Source organism: Leucopleurus acutus (assembly GCF_964270905.1).
Source record: "Leucopleurus acutus genome assembly, chromosome: 5".
In the NCBI taxonomy this organism is placed as follows: domain Eukaryota; kingdom Metazoa; phylum Chordata; class Mammalia; order Artiodactyla; family Delphinidae; genus Leucopleurus; species Leucopleurus acutus.
The window spans coordinates 67,116,063-67,136,592 of NC_139147.1; the positions used below are offsets into that span (position 1 = coordinate 67,116,063).

General features: G+C 33.7%; 1 protein-coding gene across 2 annotated transcripts in view; it reads left to right on the forward strand.

Annotated features, from left to right (window-relative positions):
• The window catches only part of STXBP5L (syntaxin binding protein 5L), a 377,334-nt gene that overhangs the window by 155,273 nt on the left and 201,531 nt on the right, over positions 1-20,530 (forward strand). For both annotated transcript variants that reach the window (XM_082839711.1, XM_082839710.1), the window contains exons 8-9: positions 6,445-6,528; positions 11,802-11,925. In XM_082839711.1, coding sequence (XP_082695837.1) covers positions 6,445-6,528; positions 11,802-11,925 — 208 coding nt within the window. The remainder of the gene's footprint in view (positions 1-6,444; positions 6,529-11,801; positions 11,926-20,530) is intronic.

Genomic DNA, 20,530 nt, shown 5'->3' on the forward strand with positions numbered 1-20,530 from the left:
AACTTAGAGGAAAAGCTTTTAGCTTGTCACCATTGAGTGTGATGTTAGCTGTGGTTCTGTCACAAATGGCTTTTATTATATTGAGATATATTTCCTCTATACCAACTTTGATAAGGATTTTTATCATGAATAGTTGTTGAATTTTGTCAAATGCTTTTTCTGCACTGATTGTAATGATCATGTGATTTTATCCTTCCTTTAGTTAATATGGTGTATCACATTGATTGATTTGGAGATACTGAACCAAACTTGCACCATTGGGATAAATCCCATTTGATCATGGTGTATGATCCTTTTTATATATTGTTGAATTTTGTTTGCTAATATTTTGTTGAGGATCTTTGCATCTATATTTTTCAGATTTATTGACGTGTAATTTCCTTTTGTTGTAGTGTCTTTGCCTGGCTTTGGTATCAGTGTAATGCTGGATTCAAAGAATGAGTTTGGAAGTGTTCCCTTCTCTTCAGTTTTTTAAAAGAGTTTGAAAAGGATAGATACTAAATCTTCTTTCAGTGTTTGGTAGAATTCCAGTGTGAAGCTATGTGATACTGGACTTTTGCTTGTTGGGAGTTTTGTTTTTGTTTTTTATTACTGATTCAATTTCATTACTGGTAATTGGTGTCTGTTCATACTTTCTGTTTTTTCCTGGGATATTGTACATTTATGAGTTTGTCCATTTCTTCTAGATTGTTCAAGTTGTTGTTGTGTAAATGTTTGTAGTATTCTTCAATTATTGTATTCCTGTGATATCTTGTATAACTTCATGTTCATTTTTTTTTTTTTTTTTTTGCTGTACGCAGGCCTCTCACTGTTGTGGCCTCTCCCGTTGCGGAGCACAGGCTCCGGATGCGCAGGCTCAGCGGCCATGGCTCATGGGCCCAGCCGCTCTGCGGCATGTGGGATCCTCCCGGACCGGGGCACGAACCCGCGTCCCCTGCATCGGCAGGCAGACTCTCAACCACTAGCGCCACCAGGGAAGCCCTCATGTTCATTTTTGATTGTATTTAATTGGACCTTCTCTCTTTTTTCTTGATGAGTCTGGCTAAAGTTTCATCAATTTTCTTTATCTTAAAAAAATAACCTCTTAGTTTCATTGATCTTTTTCTCCTTTTTTTTGTCTCTATTTTATTTATTTCTCCCCTGATCTTTATTATTTCCTTCCTTCTACTAACTCTGAGTTTTTTCTTTTTGTAATTCCTTTAGGTTTCAAGTCAGGTTTTTTGAGATTTTTTAAATTTCTTGAGATAGGCCTGTATTGCTACAAACTTCCCCCTAAGAACTGTATTTGCTGCATCCCACAGATTTTGAAAAGTTGTGTTTCAATTTTCATTCATCTCAAGACATTTAAAAAAATTTTTCTCTTTGATTTCTTCATTGACCCATTATTTTTTTTTAGCAGCCCATTGTTTAGCCTTCATGTGTTTGTGTCTTTTCCACCTCTCATTCTGTAATTGATATCTAGTTTCATACCACTGTGGTCAGAAAAGATACTTTATATGATTTTACTCTTTAAATTACTGAGATTAGTTTTGTGGCCTACCATGTGATCTATCTTGGAGAATGTTCCATGTGTACTTGAAGAAGATGTGTATTCTATAGTTTTTGGATGGAATACTCTGTAGATATCTATTAAGTCCAACTGCTCAAAGTATCGTTGAAGGCCAACGTTTTCTTATTGATTTTCTGTCTGGATGATTTATTCATTGATGTATGTGGGGTATTAAATCCGCTACTAATACTGTGTTACTGTCAATTTCTCCTTTTATGTCTGTTAATATTTGGTTTATATATTTAGTTGCTCCTATGTTAGGTGCATATATGTTATGAATATTAGTTCCTCTTTTTGGATTGACCCCCCTTTAACATTATGTAATGCCCTTCTTTGCCTTTTGTTACAATCTTTGTTTTAAAGTCTATTTTGTCTGATATGAGTTATATTACTCCTGCTTTCTTTTCATTTCCATTTCCATGGAATATCTTTTCCCATCCTTTCACTTTCAGTCTATGTGTGTCTTTAGCTCAGAAGTGAGTCTCTTATAGGCAGCATATAGATGTCTTGTTTTTTTTATCCATTCAGCCACCCTGTGTCTTTTGATTGGGGCATTTAGTTCATTTACACTTAAAGTGATTATTGATAGGCATGTCCTTTTTGCCATTTTGTTATATGTTTTCTGGTTGTTTTTGTAGTTCTTCTCTATTCTTTTCTTCTTCTTTTAGTCTCTTCCCTATGGTTTGATGATTTTTTTTAGTATTATGTTTGGGTTTCTTTCTCTTTGTATTTGTGTATCTATTCTAGGTTTTTGGTTTTTGGTTACTATGCAATAAATAGGTAGGTAGGTAGATAGATATTTGTTTTAAACTGATAGTCATTTAAATTCAAACACATTCTTAAAGTTCTACAGTTTTTATAATCCCATCACCATGTTTTATGTTTTTGACATTATATTTTACATCTTTTTGTGTATCCTTTAATTACTCATTGTAATTAGAATTGATTTTACAACTTTTGTCATCTAACCTCCATATCAGCTTTTTAAGCAGTTGATCCACTGCCTTTACTATTATATTTGCTTCTACCAATGAGATTTATTTTCTTCATGTATTTTCTCATTTCTTGTTATGGCCTTTTCTTTTTTGCTTAAAGAAGATCCTTTAACATTTCTTGTGTGGCCTGCTTAGCGGCGATAAACTCTTTTACTTTTTGCTCGTCTTGGGAACCTTTATATTGCCTTCAATTCTGAATGCCTAACCTTGTTGTGTAGAGTATCCTTGGTTTAGGTTTTTCCCTTTCAGCACTTTAAATATATCATGCCACTGTCTTCTGGCCTACAGTTTCTGCTGAAAAATCCATGAGAGCCTTATGGGGGTTCCCTTTTGTTTGATTCTTTGTTTTTCTCTTGTTACCTTTAGAATTCTCTCTCTTTAACTCTGGCTGTTTTTCTTATGATGTGTCTTGGTGTTGACTCTTTGGGTTCATCTTTTTAGGACTGTCTCTGATTCCTGGACCTGGATATCTATTTCATTCCCCAGGGTAGAGAATTTGTCAGCCCTTATTTCATCAAATATATTTTCTGCCCCTTTTCCTCTCTTTTCTCCTCCTGGGACTAAATCCTATAACATGAATATTGTGACACTCAGTGTTGTCTCAGAGGTCCCTTAAACTATCCTCATTTTAAAAACTTTTTCTTTTTACTGTTCTGATTGGGTGATTTCCACTATTCTGTTTTCCAACTCATTTATTAATTCTTCTTTACCACTTAATCTGCTTTTTATTCTCTCTGGTATATTTTTCATTTCAGTTATTGTATTCTTCAGCTCTGATTGGTTCTTTTTTAATATTTTCTAATTTTTTATTGAAGTTCTCACTGTGATCCTCTATTCTTCTGAGTTTGGTAAGCATTTTTATGACATTGCTTTGAAATCTTTATCATGTAAATTACTTATCTTCATTTCATTAGGAGTTTTATCTTGTTATTTCATTTGGAACATATTCCTCTGCCTTCTTAATTTGTTTCACTTTCAGTGTTTGTCTTTATTAATTAGGCAAAACATTTGTCTCACCTGGTGTGGAAAGTGTGTCATTGTATAGGAGTGTCCCTTTGCAGACTGTGTGTGCTTGGTGGCTTTGGTGGGAGGTCTGGAGCTGAAGTGAGCATTGGCTGGGACCTCTGAGTTTGTAATATCCCCTTTGTCTTTTGGGTGACCTGCTGGGGGTGTGGGTCCTGACTAGATCACTTCTTTCACCCTTGTACCTGTCTCTGTGTGATTAAAAAAATATATATCCTTAATTGTAAAAAAGCTGTACAGCCAGTCTTCAGGTTGTTCTGAGAGAGAGTTATTTTATATATATGTTGTAGTTTTGGTGTGTGCACAGGAGGAGGTGAGCTCAGGGTCTTCCTACTCTTCCATCTTGATCCCACCTCTGCCCAGTGATCTTTGATATTACTCTTGAAAAAATATGAGTCACTGAAGGCTCAGATGATGGTTAGCATTTTTTAGCTATAAAGTACTTTTAATTAAGTTATGTGCATTGCTTTTTTAGACATAATGCTATTGTACACTTAATAGATTACAGTATAGAAGTCTACATGCACTGAGAAACCAAAAAAAACTTGTATAACTCACTTTATTTTGATATTACATTCTGTTGAGGTGGTCTGGAACTGAACCCACAATATCTTCAAGGTATGCCTGTATTTATAAAACCATATATTTCCCTCTTGATGAGGATCATCTGTATCCCACAAGGTTCTATATGAGGCATTTTTGTTCTTTTCTGTTTCATACTTTTCATTATGATTTCTTGTTTGGCCATAATTACTTAAATGCATATTTTTTAGTTTCCAAAATATTTTTGTCAATGAGTTCTAATTTTATTTCATGTTTGTTAGAGAATATATAGTATCTTTGATTTTGATTATTTGGTATTTACTAACTAATTTAACAGATATTTTTGCAGATATCTATTTTCTTCAGAAACTTTTCCAGGTCCTGATAATATGTAGTGAAGAAATCACCTACTTCTTTGCCTATATATATATATATAAATATATACACACACACACATATATATGTATATGTATATATATACACACACACACATGTACATATATGATATGTATTTGTGATGTGGGCAATATTCCTGTTTTGATGTGATCAGGCATGATTACAGAGGGATCTTATTTTTGTCTTGATTCATCATGGTCACAGAATGACTTTGTCTGGTGTCTCCTGGATGTCAGGGGCTGTTTTTCTCATTCTCAATTCTTTAAGTGTTTCTAATGTATTTTCATATTTCCCATATCACAATCTTGTATAGTTATCTCAATTTTTTGATACTTTGAGGTTTATTATTTTATATTTTGTGATTTACTGGGGCTATTGCTTATAATGTTTTATAAACAAAATGACTTCTATCTTGTGTTTATTATAAAAAATATAATAGCATTTTAGATATCATTCCATTACATCTTGAGGCTCAGTTTCTGAAAGGTTATATTATTCATTTTCTTGCTTAGGTCAGATTTTCCAAACTTTTTAGACTTATAAATCTTCTTTCCGTACATTTCATAGAAACTTTTATCATACACCTCATAGGATTTGGTTTTATTGTTTATCATTTTCTCTGGTATATAAAAAAAAGTTGAAGTTAATACATATCTTAGTACAGTATATATTACTTTATATAAATTTTATTTTAAGAAAGTCTTTGTTTACACTAATTTTGACTTTTTAAATTTATGAAGTCATTATGCCATTTACTTTAACTTAATATGTAGAAAGCTCAATTTTTTAAGTCAATTTTAGAATTTATTGTTTGCAGTTTAATAATAAAACATTTAAGTATATGCTATGCCTTCAAAAGTAATATGCATTGCTTTCATGATCTGATATTTGAAATTTTGTTTCCTGTTAAAACTACTAGCTGGCTTATTTTTGTTGTTTTTTTGTGTTCTGTTATAAAATTTCTAGGGAAATGATTAGGTCTCAAGAAGCTATGTAGGAGTAACTTATAACTACCATTATATTTTCTGTTTTTACCACTGTGTTTTGGAGTTACTGAAACATCTTTATTAAGAGTATAAGAATTTTCACCAGAGAAATACTAATGGATTTCAAGAAAATCATCTTAAGGCACATTCCTGTGAAATATCATTATTTGAACGTTGGCCTATTTTTATCCTTTCTGGGTTTTTTTTTACTAATGGTAGATTAAATTTAACAAAATATAACTACAAATAAAACTCAGAATCATAGTAAAAACCATCAGCACAGCTAGCAGTATTTAACTGAATGACTGAGTCTTGAATATGATCATCTAATAATCATTTTCTGTTCTCAAATCCTTTTCTTTTGAAATGAAGAATGTATATTTTGTTAATTGTCTTATTTATTGATTTATAAGTCAGTATCAACTATATTTAATGATGTGAATCTCTAGAATACCTTTGTGAACTGCAGAGAGTTCATAAATCACCAATTTAAAATACTGACGTAAGTCAGAAAATTGGATTTGATAGAAAGAAATTTGAAGCCAAATTTGTGGCCACATTTTTCAAGTGCAAAAAACTGAATGGCATATACACTGTTTGTTAAAGTTATCACATTTCATCCTTTATTTCATCTTCATTTTCTATCCCATTTTTCTTTTGTTCCAATGTTCTCATTTATTTTTATGTTGTTTCATATATACTTACATATTTTCTCAATATACTCTTTGGAATGAGGTAGATTTCATTGGTAAATGTTTGTATTGAAGTAGAGTTCATTTGCCAATTTTTTTCAATGTAGAAAACCTGTATTCAGTTTTGGAAAAATTGGTATTCTAAATAAAGTTGTATAATGTAGTATGATTATACTTTATTGTATTAACATTAATCTTTATTTGGAGCAAGGTAAAATTAATGTTAGAATTACAAAAATGATTGTTCTAATGTTTTCCAGCTGCTAATAGGTTATGAAAATGGTACTGTAGTATTCTGGGACTTGAAATCTAAAAGAGCAGAACTGAGAGTTTATTATGATGAGGTAAGTGATTTCTACTGGAATATTTGAAAAGAGTATTGTGATTTTATGCCTGTTTTCTACATTTAAGGCTTGTATGTTACCAGTATTTTTATCATTGGAAAACTGCCTAGTTCTGATCCAGTGCCTCACACTGCCTGTTGGTATTTGCACGAGTTCCACCTCTGGGTTGTTCTCCTGAGTGGAAATTTTGCCTTGACGGATTATTTTTAAGCCTTTTTTGGGCATTTACATATGTTGGTGTCTATTACCTATCTTTTTCTTTCCTTTAGGCTCTATGTTTGTTTATTTCTTTTTTTTTTTGCGGTACACGGTCCTCTCACTGTTGTGGCCTCTCCCGTTGCGGAGCACAGGCTCCAGACGCGCAGGCTCAGCGGCCACGGCTCATGGGCCCAGCCACTCCATGGCATGTGGGATCCTCCTGGACCGGGGCACGAACCCGTGTCCCCTGCATCGGCAGGCGGACTCTCAACCACTGCGCCACCAGGGAAGCCCTATGCTTATTTCTTAACCTTTTTGTCCTTAAGGTCTCTAAAGATACTACTAAAGATACTCTAAAGATACACATCTTTAGAAAATTGTTTTTCTGTGGCAGAAAGTTTAAGTAGTCAGTTTGAAAGGCCTTATCTTCTAATACTTGCCTTCTTACAGTAAAGAGAGATTTTTAAAATAGTAATACTTAATAATAAAAGTCAGATCTTGAAGTACATTTTATCGTACAGAATTGAGATTTTAGGTTTTCATGTAGAGAAAACAATGAACTCTTATCAAGGATAGTCTGTTAATTGATACTTCGGTTGTTTGAAGATTGATTCTAGGCTATTATTTCCTTCTTAAGAAGAAGCTAATGTGAAAAGAGTGAGGCTAGGGGCAAAAGGTGAGAAAGGGAAATTATATCTTGTAGCTGTGGAAATAAAGGTGATCATCTAGGCTCTCAATTAAATTAAAAATTGTTACAGTGATGAGAGATAGGAAAATACAGGTCAAAAATCACTGTTTAGAATTACCCAGGCTTAAATGGGAAGAGTGCCAAAGAATTTAAGACAACACTAAGATAAATAGAGAAATAAATTTGAAAGGAAAACACATTTTTTTAGAACAGTTTCTTTTTATGCCCTCTTCCATCCCCTTATAAAAGTAAAATTTAAATTTTGGTGCTTAAAGGTACAAGCCTTCGGCTATCCCATAACCCCCACCCCCCATTCATTTCTTAGTGGTTCTGGAAAACTAAGATTTTATGATATATACAAGATTATTGTCATGGTGACAAAGAATTCAGAAGTAAATGATATAACAGCTGGGTAATTTGGTCATGATTAGTGAACAGTACTCTGGCAAGCAATGTCATACAATTATGCTCTTTATGATCAACTTACGAGGCACCTTGAATCATAAGGCAAGAAGGTCCTAGAGAGCTAAGCTAGGGTTTTCCTTTTGTTAAATACATAAAATACAAAGATGAGTATGAAGATCACTTCCTCTCTTAAGACTAGCAGTTAAGGCTTCCTAACCGGATGCCCGGGTCCGGGAAGATCCAACGTGCTGCAGAGCGGCTAGGCCCGTGAGCCATGGCCACTGAGCTTGTGTGTCCAGAGCCTGTGCTCCACAACGGGAGAGGCCACAACAGTGAGAGGCCCGCGTACTGCAAAAAAAAAAAAAAAAAAAAAAAAAGACTAGCAGTTAGGTAAGAGTCCAAATACCATCTGTGTATTTAGCCAGTTGGAACTAGAGTGGAGCAGCTGAAATGGAAATCCAGAAGAGAATGCTCAATCAGCTAGTTTTCCTGTGGCCTTAAAAAGTGTGGAAGGAAGATTTCTAACTTTAAAAAGTAAGTGAAAGTAATTTTGCAATGAAATGTTTAAATAAAGATTAACAATGTTTAAGACAGTAGAATACTACACTTTATACTTAGAATTATATGAATATATATAAAATTGATTTACTTTAATGCATAATTATATGTCCTATCATTTTAATAAAGATAGTTGTATACTTCATGTTATTACCAAACTTTTCAAACTTTCCTCATCACTTTACGTCTCATATTTTGAAATCATCTGTCCTGAAATGGTTTCTCATAAGTCACCAATGATCAGTGACCCCTTCTTAGTCTTTTAAGTTCCTCACTAAACCTGTGACTTTACATCAATTCTTCCTTCTTAAAATGGTTTCTTCCCTTGTTTGTGTTTTTCCACCTCATTTTTCACCCCTCCTTTCTCCATCACTGGTTCTTTCCTTAACTCTCCTTTACATTATAGATACTCTTCAGGATTCTACATCTTCACCCTCTCTTCATTTCTCCTTCAGTTTACATTTATGTTCATATCCCCTCTCACCATTTCAAATATTACCTATATTATGCTGATAAATTAAAAATTCATATATCTTTAACTCTTACCTCTCTCCTGAGATCTAGATCCAAATATCTAATAATCTATAAGTCCAGATGAATATTCCATTGGCACTGAATTTATAGTTACAGGTCTGAACCTCTTTTTCAGTTTTTCAATTTTGATTTAGTTATTTTAATTTATAACCCTCAGAGTCATATTTGACCCTTTTTTCTTCTTCATATATCATATGCAATCACTTTTGTGGTCTTCTTGATCCAATTTTTATATTGTCTCTCATTTATTTCTTCTCCTTTTTCATTCCCACATTCAGCGTCCTCGTTGAGGATGTTGTCTTTTGCCTGGAAGACTTACAATTGCCTTTTAACTAATCATGTTTCCTCAGATATCTTACCTTTTCAAAATATCTTTCACTAACAAGATTATCATTTTAAGACATAGCAGATCAGGTAATTCTCTACCTCAAAACCTTTGAATGGCTCCCAGTTGTCAACAGTACAAAGTCTTATTCCTTGACAGGAGGTTTAAGGCCCTGGTGCTTTTTCCCTTGAATTTAATTTACTGCATCCTTCTACACACTTCTACACTTCAGACATGTTACTCACTGTCTCCTAAACATACCATTTACTTCCTACCTCCAGGCCTTTGCTTCTGCTAATACCTTATCATGAACTCCCTTCTTTCCTCTTATGCATATCAAAATTCTATTATTTAGCTACTGTAAAGCTATTTGGACTATCTAACTAGCCACTTGATAAATAACCACTGATGAATTCAGAGTTTTGTTTTGGAAATCCAAGATCATTTTCAGAAATAACCATATGAATTTTACTTCCACATTAGCTGTGAAATTTTTGTTTCATTGCATCAATATTTCTTAAATAATCTCTCATAGAGAAATCTCTCAGAGTCTGACATGAGGATAAATTTTAATTCCTTACTAACTGCTGTTTTTCCTTTTTTCAGATTGTTACCTAGCTTTTTGGGTTTCCTTTGTCTTTTTCGTTTACAAGAAATTCAGTCACAGCCACTGAGTTTATTTTCCATATTGTTCTTCATTAAAAAATTTTTTCTTTAATTAGTTGTATTATATTTGGTTTTTCAGCAAATGCTTAAGGTCCTTTTTAAAGAAAAGAGTGGGGTATAATCAAATAAATAGAAATTGAATTTTTACCCATTAAGTCAGTTCAAATTCCAGCTGTTCAGTCTCTTCAATGATGGGCTATTTGACATCCTATTCTTTAATAACAAGTTGGTTTTACATGCCTACTCTTCTGTACAATAAATGTACTTCTTTTATAGTACTTATCTTGGTTTTATGTTATATATATCATTTTTATATCTGTCTTCTCCAGTAGACAGAAATGCAGTGGGATAGAAAGAAAGGTTAGGGCTGGGGCTCTGCACCTACCATTTATAGCAAAGTAGTCTGAGAGAACTTTAAATTGACTGAGGTTCATCCAGGTTAACATGTAGAGGAGGCAAGAAGTGACATTTCCCTTTAGTCACATAAAAAATGAGAAGAAATACGCAGAGGAGAAGACAAAGAAGAGCGTTTTTTCCCTCTCACTGCCTCTACTGAACCCTGGCAATAAAGAAGTCTTCTCTGCCCAGTAATAAAGACCAGGGTGAGAGAAAACATAAGTCCAGTGTGTCATGGTATCTTTTGCAATTAACCAAATCTTAACTTGTCTTGAGGTCCACTCATATACTATTTCATTTCTGATGTGTCTAATGACTGCTCTAGTCATCATTTATTTATAACTCTAACAATACTTATTGTTTGGAAATATGTGTGTGTGTGTGTGTATATATGTATAAGTTTGGTATAAAATAAATATATACATAACTTAGTTTTATAAATATAGATTAAAAAACTAAACATTAAAAGTTCCAAACGATAAGTAGTATTAATATTGGTATAAATGTTTCCTACCTCGCAGTTGTTTAAGTTCTTTTAAGGAAAGGATCATGCTGTCTGTATATACATCTGTTCAACTTTTATGCCTACTAGAGTTTCTTTCATTCTGCTTATTAGCACATTACCCAAGTTCCATATATACTTTATTAATTTTGAAAGAATACCAAGAGTGTGGAAATATTTGATAACATTAATTACTTATTCATTTAACAGATTTTTTGAGTACCTACTTTATGCAAGACACTGTGCAACCACTGGGAATAAAACAAATTAGGAAAATATAATGATCACTTTTTAATTTTATTTAATTCACATCTACAGAATGAATCTGTAAATACAAAAATTTTAAACTCTTCTTGATTTAAGTCAAATTAAGTAGTATATGTTAGAGTTAATATAGTCCAATGATTCCAAATATGGGTTTTGTAGTCAGACACTGGCTTTGAGTGGTGTAACCTGAGCAAGTATCTCAATCTTTCTAGGCCTATTTCACCACGTGTAATTTGGAAAAACATAATATCTGTTTTGTAGGATTAAATGAGATAATGTACATAAACTGCTTACCCTGGGGTCTGGCATGTAGTAAGCCCTCAAATTGCAACTCTTATGTAAACTACCTTTTAAGTTGGCTATTTTAAGTGGAACTAGGCTTCTACCTCACCAGAGATTATTTTCTGATAACCTTGCTTTTACTTCTGTGTAATAATTTTCAAAGAAGCATTAAAGGATACGGGGAAGACCTAGAATTTACAACAAAAAGTTCTGGGATCTAACAATACTATGAAATTTACTTAACTTTTCTTAGGAGGTGAGTTTTTGTAGCCTTCTATAAGCCTATAGAAGGTTGAAACCAAAGGTAGTATGACCTAGGTCAGAAAAATTACATATGTTTCCTAAGTGTTATTGCTATAATAATTCTGTGTTAACATATTTTTCCTTTGGAATATAGAATGATATATCAACTTTTCCCCTCCTCTACTTGTTTTTAATTGTTATTTCATTAGGCTATTCATTCAATTGATTGGCATCATGAGGGCAAACAATTCATGTGCAGCCATTCAGATGGTAGCTTGACTTTATGGAACCTGAAAAGCCCAAGTCGTCCTTTCCAGACCACAATTCCACATGGTAAGATGTATGCTTTCAAAAGAAATCAACTCTGGAGATTCAGTGCCGTTACTTGAAGTAGGAAAGTTGGTATCATTATCACTAGAAAGAGGTAATAGGACATAGCTTCTGATTCTAAATACCCCTTTATACCTCCTTCAGATCCCTACATTATGACCCAAAGGCTCTATACTTCCCTTCCTCCTATCTATCAACTTTCCTACATTGTAAGTGATACCTATTCAATTTTGATACCAAAAATTGAATAACTGATGGTTGATGTACCTGAAGCAGAGGAGATAATGTAGGATATTTGACGAATTTTAAGGGGTAAGGAGCTAGTGAGAGAATGGCACTTTATAGATCTGACTCTTGGACCTAATTTCTATACTGCTTTAGAGTCTGTTGTTTTCTAAATTCTCCCATTTATTTCCATTTCTGCCATTTGATTCCACTAAATTATGACTACATGGTTTTTATCGTAGGTTGTATTTATCTTATTATATTCCTCATTGAAAGGAGATATTTAGCATTTATGTTGGATCTAACTAGGCAGAATAAAAATTTCAAATGTATGAATATTTTTTATTCAGAGGCCATATTATTTTCCCTAATATTGGTGATGATCTGAGTTTCGTGTTTATCTCTTACCATTGGTTGGTTGTAAGAATAAAGAGGTCAAAACCTAGAGGTTAATGAAATACATTCTATTTCATAGTTTCTGAGTGTTTATTATAGTTTCACATTGAGAAAATAGTGGTATGTTTTTATAGTGGGTGAAATCAAAAGATGGAACTATTCCAGCTTGGGTTGGTTTGCCATTTTTTGTACCACAGTTGCATGTTCCACCACAAAAGATTAAATTATTGCAACATTTACCTTAGCAGTTTACTTAGCGATTATCTTACATTTAAAAACTTACTTAGAGATGCTTTATTTATTTATTTATTTAAATAGAAGTACAGTTGATATATTATTTATATCAGTTTCAGGTGTACAACATAGTTTTTCAATATTTTTATAGATTACACTCCAGTTAAAGTTTTTACAAAACAATGGCTATAATTCCTTGTGCTGTACAATATTCCTTATTGCTTATTTATTTTATACATATAAATGTATATGTATCTCTTAATCTCATACCCCTAATTTGCCCCTCCCCCCTTCCATCTCTACTCTGGTAACCACTAGTCTGTTCTCTATATCTGTGAGTCTGTTTCTGCTTTGTTTTTGTTTTATTGTTTGGTTCCACGTATAAGTGATAACATAGAGTGTTTGTCTTTCTTTGAATTATTTAACTTAGCATAGTACTCTATGCTATTCTGCCATCCCTGTTGTTGCAAATGGCAGAATTTCATTCTTTTACATGGCTGAGTAATATCCATTATATAGATGTGAGATATATACACACACACACACATATATGATCTGAGTCAAATTTGAAATTCTCATTTTTACTTTGTACTGTTTAAATCTTCACTGTTTTTTATTATTGGTTGATTTTTCAATTCTTAGAGAAGTAAGTTAAAATATGTGTTATGAATATTTTCCTTGTACTTCTATTTATTTTTGTTTTTATACTCTAAAAATCAAATAGCTAAATGTGGCTGATATCGTTTATCAGATATTCTGTGATTTAACTGGTGTTTGACTAGGAATCAATTTCTGAGAAAGCGGTATTAAAATTTAATGATTATGGAATTGTCTACTTTTCATTTTAATTCTGTACTTTTTTTTTCATGTATTTTAAGGTTTTATTGTTAGGTAGCTATCATGTCTCCTGTAGAGAACATATAGTTGGGTCTTGCTTTTTTATTCAGTCTTACATAATTTAGTTGGAGTGTTTAGTCCGTTAATATTAAATATAATTACTGATGGGATTGGATTTAGGTATACCAGTTTATTTTTTGTTGTTGTTGGTCCTATCATTTTTTGTTCCTTTTATCTCCCCTTTTTGCCTTCTTTTGGATTATTTGAAAGTTTTTATTATGATTCCATTTGAATTTACATATAGGCAATTTATCTTCACATATTCTTTTTAATCTGTTGCTCTAGGGATTACAATATATTGTACTTCCTTAACTTTCCATATTCTATTAGGGTTAATTGTAACACTTTACATAAAATGTAGAATTTTCACTACCACATATATTTATTTGTCTTCACCCATTGTCCTTCATGCAACAGTTATCATATGTATTACATCTAAATACAATGTTACAATTTTTGCTTTCAATACTCTTTAAGTATGTTTTTATTGATGTATAGTTAACTTACAATGTTTTGTTAGTTTCAGGTGTACAGTGTAGTGATTCAGTTATTTTTATTTTCATATTATATTACAGTATAGGTTATTATAAGATACTGAATATAATTCACTGTTTGATACAGTAAATCCTTGTTGCTTATCTATTTTATGTATAGTAGTTTATATCTGTTAATCCAATACATGTAATTTGTCCCTCCCAACCTCCCTCCCCTTTGGTAACCATAGATTTGTTTTTTATATTTATAAGTCTGTTTCTGTTTTGTATATAGATTAATTTTTAGATTCCACATATAAGTGATATCATATAGTATTTGTCTTTCTCTGTCTGACTTACTTCACTAAGTATAATATTCTCTAGGTCCATCCATTCAAATGACAATATTTCATTCTTTTTTATGGATGAGTAATATTCCATTGTATTTATATACCACATCTTCTTTATCGATTCATCTGTTGGTGGACATTTAGGTTGTTTCCATGTCTTGGCTATTGTAAATAGTGCTGGTATGAACATTGCAGCGCATGTATCTTTTCAAATTAGAGTTTTCATTTTTTTCTGGATATATACCCAGGAGTGGGATTGTTGGATCATATGGGTAGCTCTATTTTTAGTTTTTTGAAGAACCTCCATACTATTTTCCATAATGGCTGCACCAATTTACATTCCTTCCAACAACATACAAGGGTTCCCTTTCCTCCACATCCTCTCCAGCATATATTATTTGTAGACATTTTGATGATAACCATTCTAACCAGTGTGAGGTGATAACTCATTGTGGTTTTGACTTGCATTTCTCTAATAATTAGCAATGTTGAGCATCTTTTCATGTGCCTGTTAGCTATCTGTATGTCTTCCTTGGAAAACTGTCTATTTAGGTTTTTGCCCATGTTTTGATTGGGGTTTTTTTTTGATATTGAGTTATATGAGCTGCTTGTATATATTGGATATTAACCCCTTGTCAGTTGCATCATTTACAAACATTTTCTCCCATTTTGTAGGTTGTCTTTTTTTTTTTTTTTTTTTTTTTTTGCGGTACGTGGGCCTCTCACTGTTGTGGCCTCTCCCGTTGTGGAGCACAGGCTCCGGACGCACAGGCTCAGCGGCCATGGCTCACGGGCCCAGCCGCTCTGCGGCACATGGGATCCTCCTGGACCGGGGCACGAACCCGCGTCCCCTGCATCGGCAGGCGGACTCGCAACCACTGCGCCACCAGGGAAGCCCTGTAGGTTGTCTTTTTATTTTGTTGATGGTTTCCTTTACTCTGTAAAAGCTTTTAAGTTTGATTAAGTGCCATTTGTTTATTTTTGCTTGGATTTCTTTTGCCTTGGGAGACTGATCTAAGATAATATTGCTACGATTTATATCAGAGAATATTTTGCCTATGTTCTGTTCTGGGAGTTTTATGGTGTCAAGTCTTGTATTTAAGTCTTTAAACCATTTTGAGTTTATATTTGTATCTGGTGTGAGGAAGTGTTCAAATTTCATTGATTTATATGTAGCTGTCCAGCTTTCCAAGCACCCCTTGCTGAAGAGACTATTTTTTCTCCTTGTATATTCTTGCCTCCTTTCTCGTAGATTAATTGACCATAAGTTGTGGGTTTATTTCTGGGCTCTCTGTCCTGTTCCATTGATCTATGTGCCTTTTTTAGTGTGTGCAAGTACCACACTGTTTTGATGACTGTAGCTTTTTCTGAAGTCTGTAAGGGTTATACCTCCAGCTTTGTACTTTTTCCTCAGAATTGCTTTGACAATTCTGGGCCTTTTGTGGTTCCATATAAATTTTAAGATTGATCTAGTTCTGTGAAAAATGTCATGGATATTTTGATAAAGATTGCACTAAATCTGTAGTTTGCTTTGGGTAGTATGGCCATTTTTAACAATATTAATTCTTCCAATCCAAGAGCATGGAATATATATTTTTTTAAATCACTTTTAGTTTCATTTATCAAAGTTTTATAGTTTTCAGTGTAAGGTCTTTCACCTCCTTGGTTAAGTTTATCCCTAGGTATTTTATATTTTTGATGCAATTTTAAACAGGATTTTTCTTTTATTTTCTCTTTCTGACATTTCATTGTTAATATAAAGAAATACAACAAATTTATGTATATTAATCTTGTATTCTGCTACCTTGCTGACTTCTTTTATTAGTTCTGATAGTTTCTATGTGGAAACTTTAGGGTTCTCTACATACAGTACCATGTCATCTTCATAGAGTGACAGTTTTACCCCTTCCTTTCCAGTTTCTTATTGCTCTGGTTAGGTTAGGACTTCCAATACTATGTTAAATAGAAGTGATGAGAGTGAACATCCTTGTCTTGCTCCTGAGTTTAGCAGGAAGTCTGTCAGCTTTTCACTGTTGAGTATTATATTGGCTCTGTGTTTGGTGTAAATGGCCTTTATTATGTTGAGATATGTTCCTTATACCCACTTTGATGAGAGTTTTTATTATGAATGGATGTTGAATTTTGCCAAATGCTTTTTCTGTGTCTATTGAGATTATGATGTGATTTTTATTTTTTCTTTTGTTAATGTGGTGTATCACATTGATTGGTTTGTGAATATTGAACAATTCTCATGACCCTGGAATAAAACAAACTTGATCATGGTGTATGATCCTTTTTATGTATTGTTGGATTTGATTTGCTAATATTTTGGTGGGGATTTTTGCGTCTATATTCATCAGAGATATTGGCCTGTAATTTTCTTTTCTTTCTTTTTTTTTTTAGTGTATTTGTTTGGTTTTGGTATCAGGGTGATGGTGGCCTTATAGAATGAATTAGAGAGTGTTCTATTCTCTTCAGTTTTTTGGAATAGTTTGAAAAGGATAGGAATAAGTTATTCTTTGTATGTTTGGTAGATTTCCCCAGTGAATCTGTCCAGTACTGGACTTCTATTTGCAGGGAATTTTTTTTTAAGATTTATTCATTATTTATTTATTTATTTTTGGTTGCATTGGGTCTTAGTTGCAGACCTCGGGACCTTCATTGAGGCATGTGGGCTCTTCATCATGGTGCATGGGCCTGTCTCTTGTTGCTGCATGTGGGTTTCTCTCTAGTTGTGGCGTGTAGGTTTTCTCTCTCTAGTTGTGGTGCGCAGGCTCCAGAGCAAGTGGGCTCTGTAGTTTGCAGCACGTGGGCTCTCTCGTTGAGGTACATGAGCTCAGTAGTTGTGACACGCAGGCTTAGTTGCCCCATGGCATGTGGGATCTTAGTTCCTTGACCAGGGATCAAACCCCTGTCCCCTGCATTGTAAGGTGGATTCTTTGCCACTGGACCACCAGGGAAGTCCCTAATTTTTTTTTTTTTATTTATTACAGATTCTATTTTACTTCTAGTGATTGGTCTGTCCACATTATCTGTTTCTTCTTGACTAAGTTTTGGCAGGCTGTATGTTTCTAGAAACTTGTCCATTTTTTCCAAGTTGTCTAGTTTTTGGCATATAATAGTTGTTCATAGTATTTTCTTATGATGTTTTGTATTTCTGTGCTATCAGTTATTATTTCTCCTCTTTCCTGTCTTATTTTGTTTATTTGGGTCCTCTTTCTTTTCTTCTTTGTGACCTTGGCTAGTGAATTGTCGATTTTGTTTATCTTTCTAAAAAACGGCTCTTGGTTTCATTGCTCTTTTCTGTTATTTTTTAAATCTTTATTTATTTCTTCTCTGATCTTTATTATTTCTTTCTTTCTGATAACTTTAGGCATTTTTGTTCTTTTTTTCTAATTCTTTAAGGTGGTCACTTAGGCTGTTTGAGATTTTTGTTGTTTCTTGACGAAGAACTGTATCAGTATAAACTGCCCTCTTAGAAATGCTTTTGCTGCATCCCATAGATTTTGTAAGGTTCTGTATTCATTGCTATTTGTCTTGAGGTATTTTCTGATTTCTTCTTTGATTTCATCATTGACCGATTGGTTTTTTTAGTAGCATGTTGTTTCGTCTCCATATGTTTCTTATTTTTCCATTTTTCTTTGTATTGTTTATTTCTAGTTTCATACTGTTGTGGTCAGAAAAGATGCTTGAAATAATTTCTGTCCTCTTAAATTTGTTGAGACTTTGTTTTGTGAGCTAATATGTGCTCTATCCTAGAGAGTGTTCCATAAATACTTGAAAATAATGTTTTCTATTATTTTTTGGATGTAGTGTCCTGTAGATATAAACTAAGTCCACCTGGTCTCTTGTGTCATTTAGGACCTGTATTGCTTTATTGATTTTCTCTCTGCATGATCTGTCCATTGATGTCAGTCGGGTGTTAACTTCTCCTATTATTATTGTATTCCTGTAAATTTCTCCCTTTATGTCTCTTAGTATTTGTTTTATATATTTAGGTGTGCCTGTATTGTATGCTTATATGTTGATGTGTGTAATATCCTCTTCTTATGTTGATTCTGTTATCATTATATAATTCCCTTCTTTGTCTTTGTTATAGACTTTGTTTTAAAGTCTATTTTGCCTGATATGAGTATTGCTACCATCTCTTTCTTCTCATTTCCATTTGCAGGAAATATCATTTTCCATCCCCTCACTTTCAGTCTCTGTCTTTAGCCCTGAAGAGAATCTCTAGTAGGCAGCATATGGTAGGCTCTTGTGTTATTTATTTTTTATCAACTCTGCCACTCCATGTGTTTTGATCAGAGCATTTATTCCATGTATTGATAGGTATGTATTTATTGTCATTTTATTCCTTGTTTTCAAGTTGATTTTGTAATTTTTCTTTGTTTATTCTTTTTTTTTAAACATCTTTATTGGGGTATAATTGCTTTACAATGGTGTGTTAGTTTCTGCTTTATAACAAAGTGAATCAGTTATACATATACATATGTTCCCATATCTCTTCCCTCTTGCGTCTCCCTCCCTCCCACCGTCCCTATCCCACCCCTCCAGGCAGTCACAAAGCACCGAGCCGATCGATATCCCTGTGCCATGCGGCTGCTTCCCACTAGCTATCTACCTTACGTTTGTTAGTGTGTATATGTCCATGACTCTCTCTCGCCCTGTCACAGCTCACCCTTCCCCCTCTCCATATCCTCAAGTCTGTTCTCCAGTCCTGTCTTACCCCTAGGTTCTTCATGACATTTTTTTTCTTCTTAAATTCCATATATATGTGTTAGCATACGGTATTTGTCTTTTTCTTTCTGACTTACTTCACTCTGTATGACTGAAGCTAGGTCTATCCACCTCATTACAAATCTCAATTTTGTTTCTTTTTATGGCTGAATAATATTCCATTGTATATATGTGCCACATCTTCTTTATCCATTCATCCGATGATGGGCACTTAGGTTGTTTCCATCTCCGGGCTATTGTAAATAGAGCTGCAATGAACATTTTGGTACATGACTCTTTTTGAATTTTGGTTTTCTCAGGGTATATGCCCAGTAGTGGGATTGCTGGGTCATATGGTAGTGCTATTTGTAGTTTTTTAAGGAACCTCCATACTGTTCTCCATAGTGGCTGAACCAATTCACATTCGTACCAGCAATGCAAGAGTGTTCCCTTTTCTTCACACCCTCGCCAGCATTTATTGTTTCTAGATTTTTTGATGATGGCCATTCTGACTGGTGTGAGATGATATCTCATTGTAGTTTTGATTTGCATTTCTCTAATGATTAATGATGTTGAGCATTCTTTCATGTGTTTGTTGGCAGTCTGTATATCTTCTTTGGAGAAATGTCTATTTAGGTCTTCTGCCCATTTTTGGATTGGGTTGTTTGTTATTGAGCTGCATGAGCTGCTTGTAAATTTTGGAGATTAATCCTTTGTCAGTTGCTTCATTTGCAAATATTTTCTCCCATTCTGAGGGTTGTCTTTTGGTCTTGTTTATGGTTTCCTTTGCTGTGCAAAAGCTTTGAAGTTTCATTAGGTCCCATTTGTTTATTTTTGTTTTTATTTCTATTTCTCTGGGAGGTGGATCAAAAAGGATCTTGTTGTGATTTATGTCATAGAGTGTTCTGCCTATGTTTTCCTCTAAGAGTTTGATAGTTTCTGGCCTTACACTTAGGTCTTTAATCCATTTTGAGCTTATTTTTGTGTATGGTGTTAGGGAGTGATCTAATCTCATAATTTTACATGTAGCTGTCCAGTTTTCCCAGCACCACTTATTGAAGAGGCTGTCCTTTCTCCACTGTACATGCCTGCCTCCTTTATCAAAGATAAGGTGACCATATGTGCGTGGGTTTATCTCTGGGCTTTCTATCCTGTTCCATTGATCTATATTTCTGTTTTTGTGCCAGTACCATATTCTCTTAATTACTATAGCTTTGTAGTATAGTCTGAAGTCAGGGAGCCTGATTCCTCCAGCTCCGTTTTTCATTCTCAAGATTGCTTTGGCTATTCGGGGTCTTTTGTGTTTCCATACAAATT